The 19,875-nt window shown below is 32.5% G+C and overlaps 1 protein-coding gene across 1 annotated transcript; it reads left to right on the top strand.

Annotated features, from left to right (window-relative positions):
• The first annotated feature begins 14,926 nt into the window (after positions 1-14,926).
• LOC105158085 (uncharacterized) lies at positions 14,927-18,952 on the top strand. Its single transcript, XM_011074714.3, has 4 exons — positions 14,927-15,509; positions 15,977-16,408; positions 16,827-17,127; positions 18,292-18,952. Exons 1-4 carry the CDS (start codon positions 15,126-15,128, stop codon positions 18,432-18,434), a joined length of 1,260 nt encoding a protein of 419 aa, XP_011073016.1. The 5' UTR covers positions 14,927-15,125; the 3' UTR covers positions 18,435-18,952.
• Positions 18,953-19,875: the final 923 nt, after the last annotated feature.

Here is a 19,875-nt window from a genome sequence, read left to right as displayed (position 1 = left end):
AAGTAATAATAAGGTATAGATAATTAATTATATAAAAGAATAAAATAGAAATAAATACACAATTTGTAATTAAATAAATTAGAATAATGGTTGAAAACTAAAAACGTGTGAAATAAAGAGATAAATTTGAAGATACTACGAGAGATTAGAGAGAGACGTGAGAGAGATAAAAAGGTATATTAAGGAAGAACACTTTTTTGATGTATCTCCCTTTTTGGTCTATTTTTATATTTTTCATAGTTTTTTTTCATTTTTCATCTGACTCCCACCTGTCCTATTATTTTTCAATAATTTTTTTTAATTTTTATTCATCTTTTTTTGTTTCCTAATTTTGTTAAATTTAATATTAATTTATTATTTATTATATATACTTTATTAAATAATAAAATCTTTAAATATTTTATTTTAAATGATATTTATAGAAATTACATACGTATAAAATGTGCCGCAAATTACTAGTATGACATAAAGGGTACTAATGTCTAATAAAAAATTCTAGTCCGTACCTGATTTAATCAAATTTGAATCAATTATATTACAAGTGTAATATACTTACGTGTGATTGTTATACAGTTAAAGGAAACTCATTGCTTTTTATTTTATTTTATTTTTTTTTTGTTATTAATTTTTATTGGTTACTTGTTTTATTTCTATATTATAGGTTATTTTATATCATTCGTTTATGAATATATTATCATTTTTTGTAAGTTGAAATCTCTTATTTTTTAACTTTATTTCTTTATTTTTAATTTTTTTATCATCAATTTTTGTTTTAGGATATCATGAAAGATCAAAATAGATTTCATTGTTTTTTTTTTATTATCAATTTTTATTTCATGAATTTGTTAAATATATGATATTTGTATTAATTATAATGATTTTTATTGATTTGTATTTATCTATCTTTCAAATAATTTGATATTATTAGTTATTTTGTTTCATGAGTTCAGGAATATATTATCATTTTTTATAAATTTATGAAATTTCTTATGTTCGAATTTGTTTTTTTAGAATTTTTACTATTAATTTTTATTCATGAGATCATGAAAGATCAAAATTTTTTTCATTACTTTGTACTTTTTTATTATCAATTTTTTTCTATGACTTCATGAAATATATAATTTTTGTGTTACTTAAAATTATCTGTGTTTAATTTATATTTATTTATATTTTTAAATAAAATTATATTATTAGTTATTTTATTTCATAAGTTCATAAAATATATTGTCATTTTTTATGAGTTTAAGAAATTTCTTATGTTCAAACTTTTTTTCATCGCTTTTTAATTTTTGTATTATCAATTTTTGTTTTATGCGATCATGAAAGATCGAAAATTTTTACATTGCTTTGTATTTTTTTTTTTACTATCAATTTTTGTTTCATGAGGTTATGAAATATGTGACATTTCGCAACAAACAGATAAAGGGGATCATAAGCTAGTGAATTATTATTTTTTCTTTCCTTTATTTTTAATGTTATTCTATTATCCATTATTATTTTGTTTTATGAGTTCATAAATATGTGGTTTTATGTATTAGTAATAGTGATGCGTGTGATTTTAGCATGAATCCAAAGTCTTTGGATCTTGATATCGAATTTGGACTAATTGAGTGAAAGGTCTTGAGAAAGAGGATCTGCAAAATAAATATTTAGCATTCTGATTTTTAAGTTAGTTTCGGATTTAAAAATAAATAAGTATATAGATAGACTATAATGAGAAATGATAAGAGAAATGAGAACTTTGTAGGCAAGAACACGAATTTTAAGAGAGTAAAGTAGCAGCAAGAGAGCTTTTCCGATGGTGGAAGGGGGAGGATTCGTTGGTGGGTACTCCCTGTATTTATAAAATAAGAGTCCTTCTATGGCAAGAGTCTAAGGGGGTGTATTTGATGAGGAGGATCCGAACATTCAACGAAAAAGGCGGGATTTGGAGATAAGACTTTTTCTTATCCGCTTCTTGAGCAGCAAGTTACTGGATGAGAGATGACTCCTTCTCTTTGAGGACTCCTACTTTGCAAGGAATCTTCTTAGGGTGAAGAATCCAGCTTCTAGAGGGCGCCTTCCTAGGTTGGGCTAGGAAAAGAGCATCAAGCCCTCGTACTGGATCATTCAGCTGGGCCTTCTACTTAGGTTGAGCTCAATGGGCTTAATCTTTGGATGGACCCTGGTGTCGGGAGCTCCTCCTTGGGCCGAGCCTAGCAACCCTCCCTCTTGGGCCGATCTTTGAGGAAACAAACCTCCTTCTTTGCCAATCTATTTTCTGAGGGTCACCTGCCTATCCACTTTTTAGGGGGCATCCGCCAAGGTTGTTTGCTTGTCTATTTTTTTGGAGGCACTTGCCAAGACCGCCTATCAAGTATTTTTGGACCTCCTAGGATATTACGGGCCTCTTGTTTCTTTCTTCCTTTTGGATCGTTTTGGCCTTTTTGGGCCAACCTATTTTTATTCACATCAATAGTCCCCCACTCTAATAAGTGGAGATTTTGACACTTATTAGAGTAGAAATCTTCAAAGATCGGGTCCAAAAAATAAATTTTTTTATGAACTCCTATAAAGAATATAATTAGCATAAGCATATTTAGAATAAGAAAAACTTACTTTGTGCCTGTATGGGCAGGACCTTTTAGGAGAGTGTCTCCATGTAGGAAGGCTTAATGGGTGTTTTTTGTGCCTACTTCGATGTAGGGCTTTATTTTTCTGCAAGAGAATGTTAAATAAGAAATACATATATATATATCACGAATAGATATTGCATGGAGCAAATTTATTGTGTCTTGACTTTTTTGAGAGAGATGGCCCTTTTCGGAGCAAGATTTAGGAACCTCACCGAAAGAAGAATAGGGTGTCTACTGGAAGCATTGCTTAGATGCCCTTGCGAAAGAGGGCTTAGGTGTCTATACGAGACAGAGCTTACGAGTCCCCAAGGAAGGACCTAAGTGCCTGACCGAAGAAGGGCTAGGGTGTTTGTGTGAAAGATAGGGCTTTTTATGATAGAGATGTCTTCTTTGTGAAATCCCTACAAGCAAACATATGTCAACACATTGAAAGGGGTAAAGTAAATCTCCAAAATTATTAAAATAAAAAGTACTCCTTGAGGGAAGCAGGTATATAATGATTTATTTGCTGAGGGGGATGCCTGCCACGGGGCAGGACTTATTCTTAGAAGGATGCCCGTTTGCTCTTCTAGAGGTCGTCCCTGGGGGTAGCATCGGAGTTGGAAAAGATGGAACGGACCCTCCTACTAGTGTTAGGAATTTTAATTAAATTGAATTTATATTAAGAGTTGTGGCAGTCAAAGCACATGCCAACTCCTCTATTTCCGCCCATTGGAACATTAACTATTGGACACAAAAGTTGTCACACTTTATAATCAAGAAAAGTACAAAGCCACATGCTTTTGATTCAAAGGCTAGAGACATTAAAACTTGATAATTCACTTGTCTTGTTCTTTTTTTAATCAACCTTAGTGCAAAGACTTGTGATTCAAAGCTCATCACGAGGGTATGTTAGAACTCATGTACCAGACACACATCTAATTGTACTTTTAAGTATATCAACACCAATAAAAAATAGGATAAATTATAACTACCTCTCTTGAAATTTGATATGGTTATGAATACCTCTTTATTATTTGAGAAATTATCAGTACCTCCCTAATTTTTGCTGTTGACTAACAATTAGCCCAATCCGTTAGGTTCTCATCTATTTTTTGTGGTGAGTCGACAAAAATATCCTTGTAGACTAAAAATTATAAATTTTATTTATTTTTTAAACTTTTTACAGACTAAGTGGATATTTTTTTCTTAATTTTAAATTTTTTTCATCCACCCCATTAGAGTTTTTTATAAGTTTTTAATTTTCTAAAAAAATAAAAAATAAAATAAGGGCAAAGTTTACAATTTCATACCTCCATCTAAGGATTATATAATTTCATCAAACATTAGGGGGGATTTGTAAGTTGTCAAATAATGAAAGAAAATTCGTAATTATATCAAACTTCAAGAGAGGTTGTTGTGATTTACCGTAAAAAATATTTTGAATTCACAAGATCTAAGTTAATTAGGTATTGATTAAATTGTAAAAATAAAGGAAGCTAATTACTATTTTTTATTTTTAATTGAAGAATAATTTACTCATTTACAATGTTACCTGCATTTTTTCCTAATTTTTTATTATCAATGTATTTGGTTGTAGATTAAAATACTTTTAATTCTTTTATATAATTATGTAAATATACATTTGGGTGTTTAATTATATTGGAGTTAAAGATAATAATTAAATATATTACCTATTGGTTTGAATGTGTTTTTGTGCTAGTGAGTACAAATAAAGGTAAAATTATTGTAATAAAATATTATTTTAGTCCGACCACATATATATTTAAGTGAACCAAATAGAAGAGTTGAAAAAACATGTCACATATGATACATGAATACGGACACAAACACAGCAACACGAATATGCCAACATGGTAAGTTTAAAAATTGAGACATGGCACGGTTATATAATATATTTTTATTATATATATTCTCAATTTTATATAAAATTAAAATATAAAATATGAAAATTATAAAAATAAAACATAACATAAGCATGTTTTATATTTAAATTTTTAATCAAAAGTGGCTTAAAAACTATACATAATCAGTTTATTTAAAAATAAACGCAATAAAAAATTTATAATATATCCAAATTAATTAAATCATCATGACTATCTCTAAAATTTTTTAATAATTTCATCCCAAAACTTTTAGTTTGAGAGGGGTGAATCAATTTTTTTCCTCTTTTATTAAGCCTAAAAGTCTTTTCTTTGAAAAAAAAACCCAATTTTTTTTAAAATTATGAAAAAAAACCCTAAACGTGTTAGACATATCAATAGGCGAGTCCGACGCCGTGTTCATTTTTTTTTTATTTTATATTTTTGAACACACGAATACCGTGTTCGACACATATCCATGTCCAACACATGTCAAACACCGTATCAAATAATTTTTTAAAGTGTTCGTATATTATAACGTATGACTCTAGTATTATTCTTACATAACAACCAAGGAATAAAAAAGAAAAGATTCTATTTAGCTGCTCCTAGTACTATAAACATGCAATAAATGTTTCATTAAGATTTTGAACCAATAAGTCTTGAACTTTCAGGAGAAAATTTTAAGGTTTTGTATTGAATATCGGGTTGAGAATTATGGTCTTTATGATATAAATATTCTCCCCTTTTGAAAATCGTATGATGACTTTTATTTTTCACATAATTCTATTCTTAAGTTTACATAAATCAACGGGGTCAATACATGTTTACGATTTTTTTTTCTTTTTTTGGGGTGAGAGAGAGCGTGTTATCTAGATAACTTTTGTATATATAAATATATATACTATAGGGAAAAATATTATTTTAGTCCGCTAAATATGTCTAATTTTAATTTTACTCTGGTAACTATGCTCATTTTTGTTTAGGTCCAGCAACTTACGAAATTGTTTACTTTTAGTCATCTAGCAGATTTTCGGATAATTTTACCCCTATGAGTGCATATGGATTAAAACTGTCTTTCAAAAGTTGTATAGGGGTAAAATTGTCCAAAAATCTGTCAGAAGACTAAAAGTAAGCAATTTCGTAAGTTACTGGATTTAAACAAAAATGGACATAATTATCGGACTAAAATTAAAATTAGGCATACTTAGCGAACTAAAATAATACTTTTTCCTATACGATATATAAATTCAAAAGATAATTATATGATCCCTTCCAAATAATAATTATAGTAATAATAATACACAAAGTTATTATCAAATGAAATGGACATTATTTTAGAATGAGGTGCATATATTTATTGAAAATACTTATCGATAATCCTAATTTCTTTTATTAATTGTAATTTTTTCCTACATAATCATCGAATAAATAGTTTTTCACAATAACCGTAGCATTTTGGGCATGTAACTTTGTGCAAGCTTTATTAGAAGTAAAAATATCAATTTACTAATGATTACATGTTTGAATATTGCGCTCTATTATCTTATTTTGTTGTAATTAAGTTTATTTATGTCGACATCCTGAAAAGACTACCAAAATATATAACTAAGATTGTATTTTTCTATTATTATACTTTTTATATTAAATTAGTTAAACAATATATTCATGAGTAGGTCCATTTCAAACGTACATAAAATTCAATAAAAGTAATAAATTTTCAATAGGATGGTAAGAATTGGACGCACGTCAAGTCAAGAACGAGGAATCAAATTTGCATCCATCGCTCACTTGTCAAGATTTTTAAGTTATTTCCCATAGATCATATGAAGTAAAGTCAAAATATTTGAAAAGTAAGCTACGGTCTTTTCTTCTAAATTCTAAAATCTAATGTAAATGAAAAAGGCATGATTGGATTAACAATCCTCTTACGAGATACGTAAATTAAAATATATCTATTTTATTATACACATAAAAAAAGAAAAAAAAAAAGAAAAACTTGAGATTTACAAAGAAATGGCAGGTCTAAAATTGAAATGTCCCGAAAACTAATTTAAGAAATAAAAATTTATCCTCTTTATAATGGGTTAATAGTATTTTACCCCGGTGAACATTTAAAGGGTGAAAAACCCTCTAGAATTGAAACAAAAGGGGAATCTACCCCCTTAACTTTTTAATAAGATTTTGACCACCTCCTTCATTGGTATAACTCAGTAATATCGTTGAATGAACAAAATTATCCTCATATATATCAATCATTTTACTTTTTACTTAAGTGAACTTACTTATGCTTCCAAATACGAAATAAGGGATCTAGCTATTTCGAAAATTCTAGTACTCAAAAACCAAAATTGAACCGTGATTTCATCTTTTCTTGTTTGGTTCTATCGTTTTTTAATAGGTTAATCAAGTGGGTATTCTATTTGAAGACCATTGCAGATGTTATTCTCTTTTTCGTAAAAACAAATACTTCGATTCCTATTTGTTTGGTTTAGTTGAATATGAAAAGTGTACTTGTTGGATAATATTGTATAATACAAGATGTATTAGTATGGCGCTACTCGAAGAATGGACTCTTCTCAGTTAGGAGTGCTTACTATGTTCAAAGAAACCTTCAAAAGAGGAGTAACAATGAATCAGATTCATCTTCGAACAGCGAATCCGGATTGACATGGAATTTCCTTTGGAATTGCAAGATCCCCAATATATTTCAGATTTTTGTTTGGAGGCTTGCAAAAATGCATTCCCTATTGCACTGAACCTGATACGACAAGGAGTGGAGATGGAACCGTCCTGCCCATTTTGCCAGTCACATATTGAAGATCTTGAACACCTATTCCTCAATTGCACTTTTGCTAGACTGATATGGGCGTTACCAGAGATTCCTTGTGCCTCTATTTTTAATTGGTTGGGTCGGTTCAAAACTTGATTCAATTTCTGTATGACAATCTTGATGATGGTCAATTCAGATTGGGTACTGTAGTTATGTGGAGATTATCGCATGAAAGAAATAAGCTTGTCATGGATAGCATGCAGATTTGTCCAAAATGCCATTTTCTATTTCTCGGAGATGGTGGCATGTGGACATTGTTGTCTTGCTTGTGGAGTACCATTGGCACCCACGGCCTAAGAGGCAAAGGCACATTTAACCATGTGATCCCATATATCTGGCCCACAACAGCACCTTCTCAAACACTTTGTCCAGCAGGCTACTATCCGTCCCGCTGGAGCAATTGCAAGAAATTATTGAGGTAGCCTATTTGGGTAGAAGCTATCGCATCTCCAAGTAGCAATTCCAAGACGGCAATCAAGTTATTCATAAAGATTATCAGTCCTATTTTTGGTATCCTAATGGCTATTATTAGTAGTAGAAGTCTGTATTTCTTCTAACTACAATTTAAGACTCTCCCTAAGAAAATTTGGAGTAACATATAATATAGTCACTCCATACCAACCCCGAAAAGTGGCCAACTGGAGATGTAAAATCGAGAAATCAAGTCATATTAACACTTGAAGAAGTGATGCAACAGTTGGCATCATCTGTGGGAAGAGGCGATTCCACACTTGAAGATGGATACTAAATGGAGAGTGAAAAATGGGAACCCGAACCTAGGCAAGCTTGGATGGATCTTCGAGCAAACCCCACGAGAGGAAATCCAAAACCCATGGGGGGGGGGGGGCAAAGACAACAAAGGACAAGAATGGCACGGAGAGCAAGAGCAACCTCCCTCCTCCATGCTTTCATATCATGCACGTGGCCCTTCGAAAAATAATCGAAGATGCCTTAGCTCAGGCAGCTTCGAGGGCAATCGCCCACCCAGTATATCACACCCACAACCCCTAAGAGTACAAAAAACTCCCAGGATCTTCCCGTAGACCTAGCCCCTCCCAAGGGCAATCCTTTTGAACCTCACATCTTAAAGGCCATTCAACTGGGAATCAACATTCCAAACCTCCATGAGATGACGGGACTAAGGGCCCGCAGGATCACTTGGACCAATTCTTAGCAAAAGTGGATTTGTTGGTATCCAAAGACTACATCATACATATTCATCATACTCTAAGGAGAGAAGGAGATCCTACAGGACTACGTACAAAGATTCTCCGCAACCATCTTGGAAGTACCTCACATCAACTAGGAGCTCCTAGGGAGCATCATGCAACAGAATTTGCATAGGGAAGGTTTCGTGAATCTATAGCCGGAAAATGCCCCACTACATTAGACAAACTCCTAGTGCAAGGAAAAAAATACATCCAAATTGGAGAAACCTCTAGTGTAGGTGTGCAATCCCCTCCAAATGGAGGTTTGTGGAAGAAGGCCACTTAGGCTCTTAAATGAATGAGAAGAGCCAAAAAATGGAAACACATACTACCCACCAATTTGACCTGATATACCCCATTGAATGCTCGCCGCATTGAGATTCTCATCGTGACAGAACAACATGGAATACTTTAGTGCCCTCCCCCATAAGGGAGAATCGCAAAAGATTGAAAGAGGACAAAATATTATTGTTTTCATAAAAATCACAATCATAGCACAAAAGACTGCTACCATTTAATAAACGAGGTTGAGAAATTAATCCAATGAGGATATTTAAAAGAATATGTGGATCATGGCAACCCACCTTCTCACTATCATTATTTTTGTTAATGATATGTTTCTCGAACAAAATAAGAATCTTTCTAGGGAACCCATAATGAGCATCCCCAGATGAATAATTTACAAAGGCCCCAAAAGCTACCTCCCAAGAGGCGCATAAAGTAATGCCACAGAGCAATAAATACAATTAAAACAACTCCTAAAAAGTTTCCAAAGAGAAATACATTGAAGGAACTCCTAAGAAGTTCATAAGAATAAAATTCATAAATCTTGCTGTAGGAACTCCTAAGAAGTTTCCAAGAATAAGTGCATGTATTTAATTAGAGGAACTCCTAAGAAGTTTCAATGGTAAATGCATGAATACAATTGAAGGAGGTTTAAGAAATTCCTAGAGAAACACATGCTAATATGATTCAAAGGACTTCTAAGAAGTCTTAAAGATAAATGCATAATAAGTAAAGTAAAAAAAAAAAACTAGAAAATAACAATCAACTGTCCCGTTCACAAAGAAAAAATAGTATGGTAATAAAAGCAATCAAATACGTCAAGCTCGACGAAGGATACCACCCCTGTCGACCCATTATCAGCATGCACCTCCTTAGTAAGTGGTTTGTCCACAACCTCCACCTGGCCCTCCTCGATACTGTCCTCATTGGCCACCCTGGAATAAAAACATATGAAATCCTCCCCCACAAAGCGACCACACTCCCTCAACTTGGAGAGGCACTGCCTAATGGCTTACTCATAGATATCATGCCCTCAGCACTATGGCACTCTCAAGCTCATCAAAATCTTCATACTTCTCCTTGAAGTCGCTCCAAACACACTCAAGTAAATATTTCCCGCTTCTGACTTGAGGAAGCATTAGCCAAAAACGACCTTGCGGTTGTAACGATCCTTCTATCTGCTCTGGCCCTCGGCACTTCCTTGAGTTGCTATTAGCAACAATCTAGCTCTTTCTTCCCCTGTTCAAGAGTGGTCTGGAACTGCTTCAACTCCTTGTCATAAAACTAAAGCACTGAACAATAATTTTTGCAAAGTAGCAATATAGGAACACGAGGAAGAAAAATAAAGTCATAAAATAAAGTAAGAGACTATATAAAAATTAACAAGAAAGATAAAGAGGAAACTTACCCTAACAGACTTACTATATAGAAGTGAGTAATAGTGCGATTAGAAAGAGAGCTACACACCAGGATGTCATACTCACACATAAGGCTGCGCAACTTCTCATGTGCGAGGTCAAAATCCGAGGTATCCCAAAATGAAGAAACTCCCTCGTCATGATTAATCTCAAAAGAGAAAAGCCCCTATCCAATGTTGTGCCATGGGGGCATCAACAGTGTCATATTCACAAGGCCTCTTGGTTGAACTAGGTGACGTGACACAACCCTCTTTACCAGAACACCTTTGGCCATTATGAGAATCGCGAGGGCGTGAGAGAGGAGGAGGTAAGCGACGCTTCTCACTTTCCTTCCTTGACGCAAGAGGAGGACAGACCCACGAGTCACAGTCACGCTACTCATGTTCACGTTCAGCCTTGAAATGTTGGATTTCTTGCAGCAAAACTTTCATTTGCTGAATCAAAATAAGAAGCAAGACAAAATCAAGCAAAGGAGAAAACGATGATTCACGATATGAGTCACAACATACAACAACAATAGCAACAAGTTTTAGAACAAACAAACAAATTGATAATAACAAATACTAGATGAAGCAAAGTTTTCACATCAAGCATTTGGTCGAACAAACCTACTCGTACAAAGGACATACGAATATCATGGCTAGGAAGAAACACTCCAAAAAATTTGCAACCATTTCAAGAATAAAAAAGAAAAATGAAGGAGTCATTGACTATCTTCCTAATAAAAAAGAGTATAGAGGGACTCGATAGAGAGGGGCAAGTCGAGCTTTCTAAAACAATAAAGAAACCCCTTGAAATAAGTAAAAGAGTTTGGAGTGAAGTGTGCGTCTACCGATTTCGCCATATCCCCCTTCCTTTTGTTTTGAGATTAGGATCTTATTATGATATCATTTCTTTTTTCTTTCATTTATACTGGAACCCTTGAATTTATTAGATAGCGATTACTATCTTGAAAAAAGTATTTTCTTTCTTACCTATAGGAAATAGGAAACCCATATTTGATCCAATCAAATTGGATTTTATCATTTCTGTATCGGCAATTCAATATAGATTGATATATACCCCATATAGATGTTTCTCTTCCTGCCATTTTTCCCATGCAATTTGGGATACTTGAACGGTCGATTCTTTTTTTTTTTTTTCTTAACTTACCCTTTTACGAATGAAAGCCGAGGATTGTTTGATTAGTTATAACTAATTAAATAATTCGAAAGAAATATAAGATTAGAAATATATAGGATAGAAAATATAGAAGTGAAACAAAAAGAATTTCAAATGTCATGTGAATTCAAAATCACAAATAAAAAAGAAAATTTGACTATCTAAAAATAGTTAAGATTGACTATCGAATAGAATAATAACACATACACCAAACCACTTAATGATATCTGTCCAAAGAGGATGAGAAGGAAGACAGAACCCCAAGGAGAAAAAAGAGGAGTAAATATTAAAGAAACCAGGAGTAATTGGGTCCTCCACCCCCCGAAGATAGTACTCTAAATCAAAGGATGGATCAATCTTGTTTCTTAAAAGGTTAAACTCCTCGAAATTCAAGACACTATTATAATTTTCAACATCCATAATACGACAATGAAGCCTAGACTGAAGGGCTACAGATGACCCCCGAAATCATCACTTTGAGCATGAATGAGGTTAGCCTACTAAAATCTCAAGAGAATCGGAATTACTTTCGAACAAGTTCTTAATAACCTCAATCTTAAATTGCACCCCATTAATACAAATCCAATTGATCCCGCTTTTGCAACGTCACTCTCTATCTATAGTAATACAATATATATATATATATATATACTAATTTAATTAAGAGAACTCTAAATAATTAAGGTTAAATTTATATATCGGATTATCAAATTGTAATCATGAGATTCAATCTTACATACATATGTAATTTAATATTATTAGATGCAATCTAAGTCAACATAATTAACTCGAATTCAAGTACAAAAGCGGGGACAGGTGCAAGATAACTCACGTTGAGTAGGATCCCTTATAATGATCCATTTTTATTGAAAGCCAATTAAACAGACATTCTTACAACCATTCCCATAATGACAAATGGCATTATTATAACCCATATTACAAAAAACAAACATAAAAAGTTGGATAATAGTATACAAAAATAGCTCATACGAGTTTGATTTATGCTACGTGTGAGTATTCGTTTTATTTTCTGTGAATTTATAATTTTATTATTTTTAAAAATTAAAATTAATTAGAAGAAAATGCAAGTAATTTTGTTGTGATATTATAAATCAGTAACCTATTCTCTTATGAAAAAATAGAGACAATTTATTTCTATGTATTTTTAAAAATACAGCAATTTACCCCCTGTGTTTTTAAAAATGAAGTAATTTGTTGTCTCATTTTAAAAAAATACAGGGGTTAAATTGCTATTATTTTTTCACGGGGATAATTTACTTTATTTGTAATATCATAAAAAATAAATTGCATTAAACCCGAATTAATTATATTTAGACTTTTTCTTTAAAAAAGTGAAATTACACTTTTTCTCAAATAAATTTTAAAATTATACTTACATTCTCTTCTACGATTCTCCATTTGTACCCTTCATTCATAATTTCTTCTAAATTATTTGCAAGAGTACCTTAGTAATACTTTTATACTTTTAAACAAAGTAAATATGATATATAAAATTAAAAGAGTATAATTTTAATAAAATATTGTTTCTAAATTATATTCATTCAATAAAAATAACTGTCGATAAATAAAAAAAATTACCCCCTTTTTCTTTTTTTTTTTTACTTTTTTCACTTTCAACATATATGAAGTAAAATTAACAACATTATTACATATTTCTTTTAAAGTCTTCTCATGCACCTAAACGGAAAATTGTATTTTTGATCCGACATGAATATTGCAATTTTAGCTTTATAATTTATATATAGGCTTAGTATATTTAATTTTATAGACTAAAAAAATTATTTCATTTGAATCCAAAAATGCTATAATTTTTTATCCTATAAAATTAAATATGTCACAATCTTTATTTTATAGAACTAAAAAAATTTTATTTTTTATTTTATGGAAGGAAATGTATTAAGTCTATAAATTTTTAAATAAAAAATAAAGTACCGGCAAACTAAATATACCATTTTTCCTTCACCCTCTCTCTCTCTCTCTCTCTCTCTCTCTCAATCTTTTGTTTGATTTCCATCGTGAAAGTTCACTCATTTAATTCATTGGAAGTAGGACAGCTTGTCTCATTTTGGATCTATGATTTATTTATTTATTTTGTTTTTTGGGGTCAGAATTAGTGTTTAATTAACGGGTTAAACAGATTTAGATCTAACAAAATCATTTCATTATTATTATTATTATTATAAAATGTATATGAATTAATAATGTGGGGAGCATGTAATTTTATTAATTTAAAAAAGTATTAATTAATCGATAAATTAATAATTTATTAATTTGAAGAGATTTTTCTTATTTCAATGATCCTACATTATTTTTTTTAAATAAAACATATATACTTGTGATAGATGAGAACACAATATCAGAGCTTTTGGATGCAGTAAGAAAAGTTAGAGATGAAATACACCTAAAAATTTAAGTTTTAAGAAGAAACAAACAATAATAGAATCATATTTTACTAAATTGTCCTAGTTATATTTATAATTTTATAGAATTATTAATTTATAATATTGAAGTGACCATAGATTTATGTAACGGTCTTCTAGAATATTATTATTTTATTAATTTATCGAAATTATTAATTTAGATCTTGGGCCCAAGTTAGGACCGAAAAAAATTATTATTCTAAAAAATTATTAATTTATCGAATATTAATTTATAAAGGTTCTACTTTTGATATTATTATTATTATTGTTGTTGTTGTTGTTATTGTTATTAGGTTTATTAAACTCTCCTTCTCTCATGTTTAATTCAACCACACGTACACCTCCTGTGATTTAGAATAATATATCTAGCAGTTTGAGGTTTGTACGTCTAACAAATAAATTCCTCAATTAGTCAAAATTAACTGAATTTGTTAATATTAATAAAAAAAATGAATGAAAGTTAATATATAACCTTTATTGACTTATTACAGATCAAACATTTTTTTTCCAACTAAATTATTTGCATAACGGTGAAAATATACCTTCTCACATGCATTAACTCGTGGAGACATACGAGCGTAATTTGATCATAAAAAAATTTTATTTGACTTACAATAAATCAGTAACAAGTCGATCAGAGGTAAATATAGAACTTTTCCCTATTCTTTTGTTAATACTAGCAAATTCGATAAATTTTGACTAACGAAAAGACATTATTTATTAGACAAAATAGAAGCAAATTTTAAAAGTGCTAGATATAATTTTTTAAACTACAAAAAGAAATTATATAAAAGAGGGAAAGAAGAAGCAAAGGTGTCGGAGGGAGGGTTGAGAAAGGGTACGCCCGCATTTCTGGGAAAGTTGACAGAGAACTTGTGGAATGCCTCGGACTCATTACAATTAAAAACTTTAGGCCACGTGTTGCAGCTTGTCCTAAATGCAATTGCTCTCTAATAATTCAATCAAATAATAATAATAATAATAAAATAATTAGCATAATTTTTATACGTATAATATATATATATATATTAAATAAAAATTTAAAATAAAAAATTTAATACAGAAGCCGCGTGGCTTTAAAATCTGGTATGCCAAACGGTCCCTAACTTGGACTCTCCACCGGTATTCCCCCACTCCACTTTTGACTTGTCGATCTCCAACGACACGTACATTAAAAATTCTCTCTCTCTACATTCTTCCTTTCTTTTCCTCAATTTTACTCTTTTCTCTGTACACACTCTCTCATACATACTTCCTACTTCATCGGACATTGTACATCGCGCATAACTCACTTGTACTTCTATGGCGTCGCATCAGCTCCCGCTCGCCGGCGACTCCGACCCGGAGCTGGAGCAATCCTTGTCGACTCTGGAAAGCTTCCTTGGACTCCTCGGTTACTGCCAGCACACTTTCATCCGGGCTACACTCTCCTGGCTGGCCTTCTTCCTACTTGCCGTCGCGCTGCCCCTCTTCGCCCTCGAGTTCTCTAGGTGCCCTGGCTGCGAGAAGTTCGAGATCGAGACTTTCGAGCTTGAAATCCTCGTCGCGCGGGCCGTAGTGGCCGCAGTTTCTCTTCTCTGCTTGTCGCGGAATCTGCGCAAGTATGGTATCCGGAAGGCGCTCTTCGTTGATAGATGCCACGGTCACATGACGCAGTTCCGCAAGCAATATATTCAGAAGATTCGAGTAAGAGTTTTTAAGATGCGAACAGTACTATTAGTTTAGGTGAAGAATCATTTGCATCTGTTGTGCCCAGTACACGTAAATGGCTTACTTTTTGTCGTACAAATTCGCGTCAAATTTCCCTTTTTTTTTTTTTGGTTCTTTTCGAGCTTAATATAATTACTTATTCCGGGCAGTTAGTATTATTTGGTGATTATTGCAAGGAACTGATATTGTATTATTGTGCCTCGTGATGAACTAATAAGTAGCATGTTGAATACTTGTCACAGAACCTATGATCTTGTTGTTAAAAGTAGAGAGAAAGAAAGATTTGTTTCTTCTAAGTTTTTCAGTGATCTTTTTCATGAATGCTGGTCTAGAATTTTGACTGCGGTTTTATTTGGTTGAGAGGATGATAGCCAATATGGATGCCATGTTTCACAGATGATAATCTTGGAATGTTAGTTTAATTCATCCTCGATGTTGTTCAGGTCTTTTACTGCTTGCTGGCTTCATGGTTTGGGATTTGCTTTCTATTGAAGGCGGCACGGGAGGTTACTCGTTTGATGTATCTGCATCAGGGTTCTTGGTGGTTGTCTGTCATCTTGTTTTTTGCTTGTCTTTTATCTTGGTCATATACAACACTGGTCTTTCTATCTGGATGTGCTTTATTCAATTTGGTTGGAAATCTGCAAATAATACACTTCGAGAATTATGGGAAAGTTCTGGAGCGAGATTTGGACGTCTCAGTTTACATTGAGGAGCACATGAATCTGACCTATGACTTATCAAAGATAAGTCACAGGTTCCGTATCTTTCTTCTTCTGGAGTTCTTAATCGTTACAGTTACTCAAATTATGACATTATTGCAGACAACAGAGAATCAGAGTATCATCAATTTCATAAATGGAGGTGATTTTGCAGTAAGTACCCCATTACTTTGACAGAATATCATGACACTGTAATAGGTAACTGAAATCATGCTAATGTTAATTCGATCACATTATTTAAATTTCTGGACTTAATGAGGTTTCTGTATAAGTGTTTGGCAAAGGAATGGCTGGCCATCAATAGATTTCTAGTAGTATGCAGATTTTCAAAGTAATTTTGATTTCCATACATATATCGGATATGTATATCACCGTTTTAGGGGCCATCCAAATGTCAATATCTTAGTGCTTAGCCGGTCCCTGTTTGTCTGCATGAATGAAGGCAATATATAAGCTGATCATATAAGCTCGGCATTATATAAGCTGATCATATAAGCACGGCATTTTTCCAGTCATTGTACTTCAATAAGAAATATGACTCATTGATTTTCTAACTTACTACTATGTGCAGGTGCTATCTATTGTTCAATTAGTTGGAATTGTTCTCTGTCTGAGTGCAGCAGCAAAGATATCACACAGAGCCCAGAGTCTTGGTTCAATAGCTAGCAGATGGCATGCATTGGTTACTTGCAATTCTAATGATGCTTCGGGATCTGGCCTTATAGACAATGGTGGAAATGCTGAATTCTGTCCTCGCCCATTATCCGTAAATTATTCAGAAAGTGATTTGGAGTCATCTGATTACATGCCCTTGCCCACATATGCACAAGTTACCTCTACTACATCATCATATCACAGGAGGCAAGCCTTTGGTATGAACATTATCTTATAAGTTTCTAAACTGCATGATTTAAAGTTTCTTCTCGTGGCCAAGTCTCAGTCTCAAGCAACCATGACACTCATATATACTTCGATATATAAGCCCTAACTTCCAGCTATTATGGTTTTCCTCACATGAATGGGTTAGCTATTTACCCATTCAACCTCATAATGAGGAGTATTTAACATGAAATATTTTAGAAGAGTCATCGCCCACCATAAGATTATTCTAGAAAGAGTACATCTTCAAAATTTCTGGCATTGTGGTACTGGAAATTGGTTGTATGCTACTGCATATTTAGAGTAAAATGACGAGCAGATAATAGATTTTGCTACCTAAATCTATTCCTCTGGTGTTTCATATTTCAGTTGTAATTTCATTCAAGCATGTTATAAACTTGCTGCACTTTAGCCCATAGGTACTGTGCATGCTATATTAAACAGAGAGTCATGATTATCATGTCACAGGCATATTCAAACTGTCTTTGACAGTTGGTTTTTTCCATCCAAGTCTTTGGGATCATGAGCATATGGCAAACATTTGGGTGTATTTCCATGTCTAAGTTTGATCACTTCAGATTCTGTGTATGTGTACTGTCATAAAAAAGGGTTCTTGATTAGTGTTTTGATGAAATTCCTGGAAGTTCTATATTCTTTTCCTTGTGAACTATGGTTACAGTATCAACTGCTTGTTTTGGGGAGTACATATCACTGATTCGAACTATTAGATGGGCTTCTTTTGTTGGCTAGTGTATTAGCAAAGTCAAAGTAAGATAAGTGATTTGAGTGATCATAACTTAAACATTGGTGGCAGTATGTTTCATTTAGAGAAAAGGAAATTTGGGGCTTTAAATATTTCAACTTCTTAGAGTTGATACTAATGTTCTAAGCTTAAGTGATTTGTTTTTGCTTTTCTTATATCTTGTTCTGTTCTCCACTCTTGACAAGGAATGATCTAGATGCAACAAAAGAAGTTAGATAAATTAGTTGCATTATTTCATGTGTTATCATGCTGCTCATCAAGTCTCTTCCTTATCTAATTATTGCTCATGATAATAATTTTCTGTCCCAGATCACGTCTTGCCAAATTTACTTTTGTTCGTTTCCATTATAAAATTTTAATCAGATGCCTCACACTGCGCCACTTCCTTTTGCAGTAACATATGTGCAGTCCAACACTGGTGGATTCACCATCTTCGGATGGGTTGTTGATCGGATGCTCATTAACACAATCTTCTTTATTGAGCTCTCCCTGGTTTTCTTTGTTCTCGGGAAGACCATTACCATCACCGTCAAATAACTTCCATGGACACTTTCAATATCTGTGTGCAGCAGAATTTCTGTCTCATCATCCTTTAACACCCCTTTTCCTGTAGGGTGGCTAAAATGCATATCCTACCATCGTTATATTGTGTTTTTTATTTAATGTCATAGCTAATAGTTTAAATTACTCTATTTAACATCTTGAAGAATAACTTATATCAGAAGTATTAGCCATATACTCTTTTTGCTGCTCGGATTGAGCCTGTTTGGCCTGGTTACAAATCAGAGGTAGGATACTCCACGATTCGCAGATTTGCTGGAAGTGCGAATAAGTTTTGTTTTCATGGATTAGTGATGCAGCTTGGTTACATCGATTGAAATGCCCTCAAAATGACAATGCTGGACCAATTCTTACGGCCTCAACTGTAAGATCTCTATTATAGCATTTTGACCAGACTTCTGCTGTTTGTATGTTTGTAAACGGTGCCTCCGATACATACCAGAGGTGCAACACTCAGTGTAATGCTATAGATGTTTTTGGTAATTATTTATTCATTTCTGCCCTCCCTCTTTCAGTCTCTCTAACTCCAAGCCCAGCAACTGTACCTAAGTTTCATAATCTGCTTAGCACCAGTTGGGTATTGATATCTGTTGAGTAAAACATTCGTAAGGGCTTTATTATTATTATTATTCAGAAATTAAAATAATAGGCACAGCATTTCTAATATTATATCTATCCTTTTGTTTTTAAGTAGAGTATATCTTACAATGATGAATTTAAATAGTTTGCATAGTTGAATATGATGTAGAGGGCTGTTTACTCTTTAGTTGTTTGTAATGGTTTCTCTAGAAAATTCCGGCCATAAGTGCCTCAAAAGACCAGATGACGAGCACTCCTCGACAATCTATTCTAGAGGAGCTAGTATAGGAAATTCATTGTTTTAATTAGGGGCCAACGTGGGTTCAATTCAATTCAACTAGTTCTCAATTGGGTTGGATTTGTTATAATTATCTTGTTTTGAGGTTTTATGTAATTACGAGTAGTTTTTTATGTGGTTTGAAAACTTACATTGGGTATTTTTGAGATTTGCTTTTGTCTACAAATAAGTCTCTCCATTAGTTAAAATTTATCGAATTTGTTGATACAAAAAAAAAAAATTTAGATAAAATTTTACTATGATCAAATTACTCTTATACATTTTCACACGTTAATGCGTGTGCCGAGATAAATTTTCACTGTTATAAAAGTATTTTAGTCAGAAAAAATTTATTTGACTTGCAATAAGTTGGTAATATGTCAATTGAGGGTAAATATCAATTTTCATTCAGTTTTTTCGTTAAAATAAAGAAAATTCAATTAATATGTCAACGGAGGGATCTATTTATTAGACGGATGCAAATTTTGTGAATACTGAATATAAATTTTCAAACCATGAGATTTATGTATAAAAATAATTATCATTAACTTATAATGGGTT

The sequence above is a fragment of the Sesamum indicum genome, linkage group LG3, assembly GCF_026168435.1.
Source record: "Sesamum indicum cultivar Baizhima isolate 11 linkage group LG3, ASM2616843v1, whole genome shotgun sequence".
NCBI lineage: Eukaryota > Viridiplantae > Streptophyta > Magnoliopsida > Lamiales > Pedaliaceae > Sesamum > Sesamum indicum.
The sequence above is the reverse complement of the archived record's forward strand: the minus strand, read 5'-3'. Positions and strand labels throughout refer to the sequence as shown.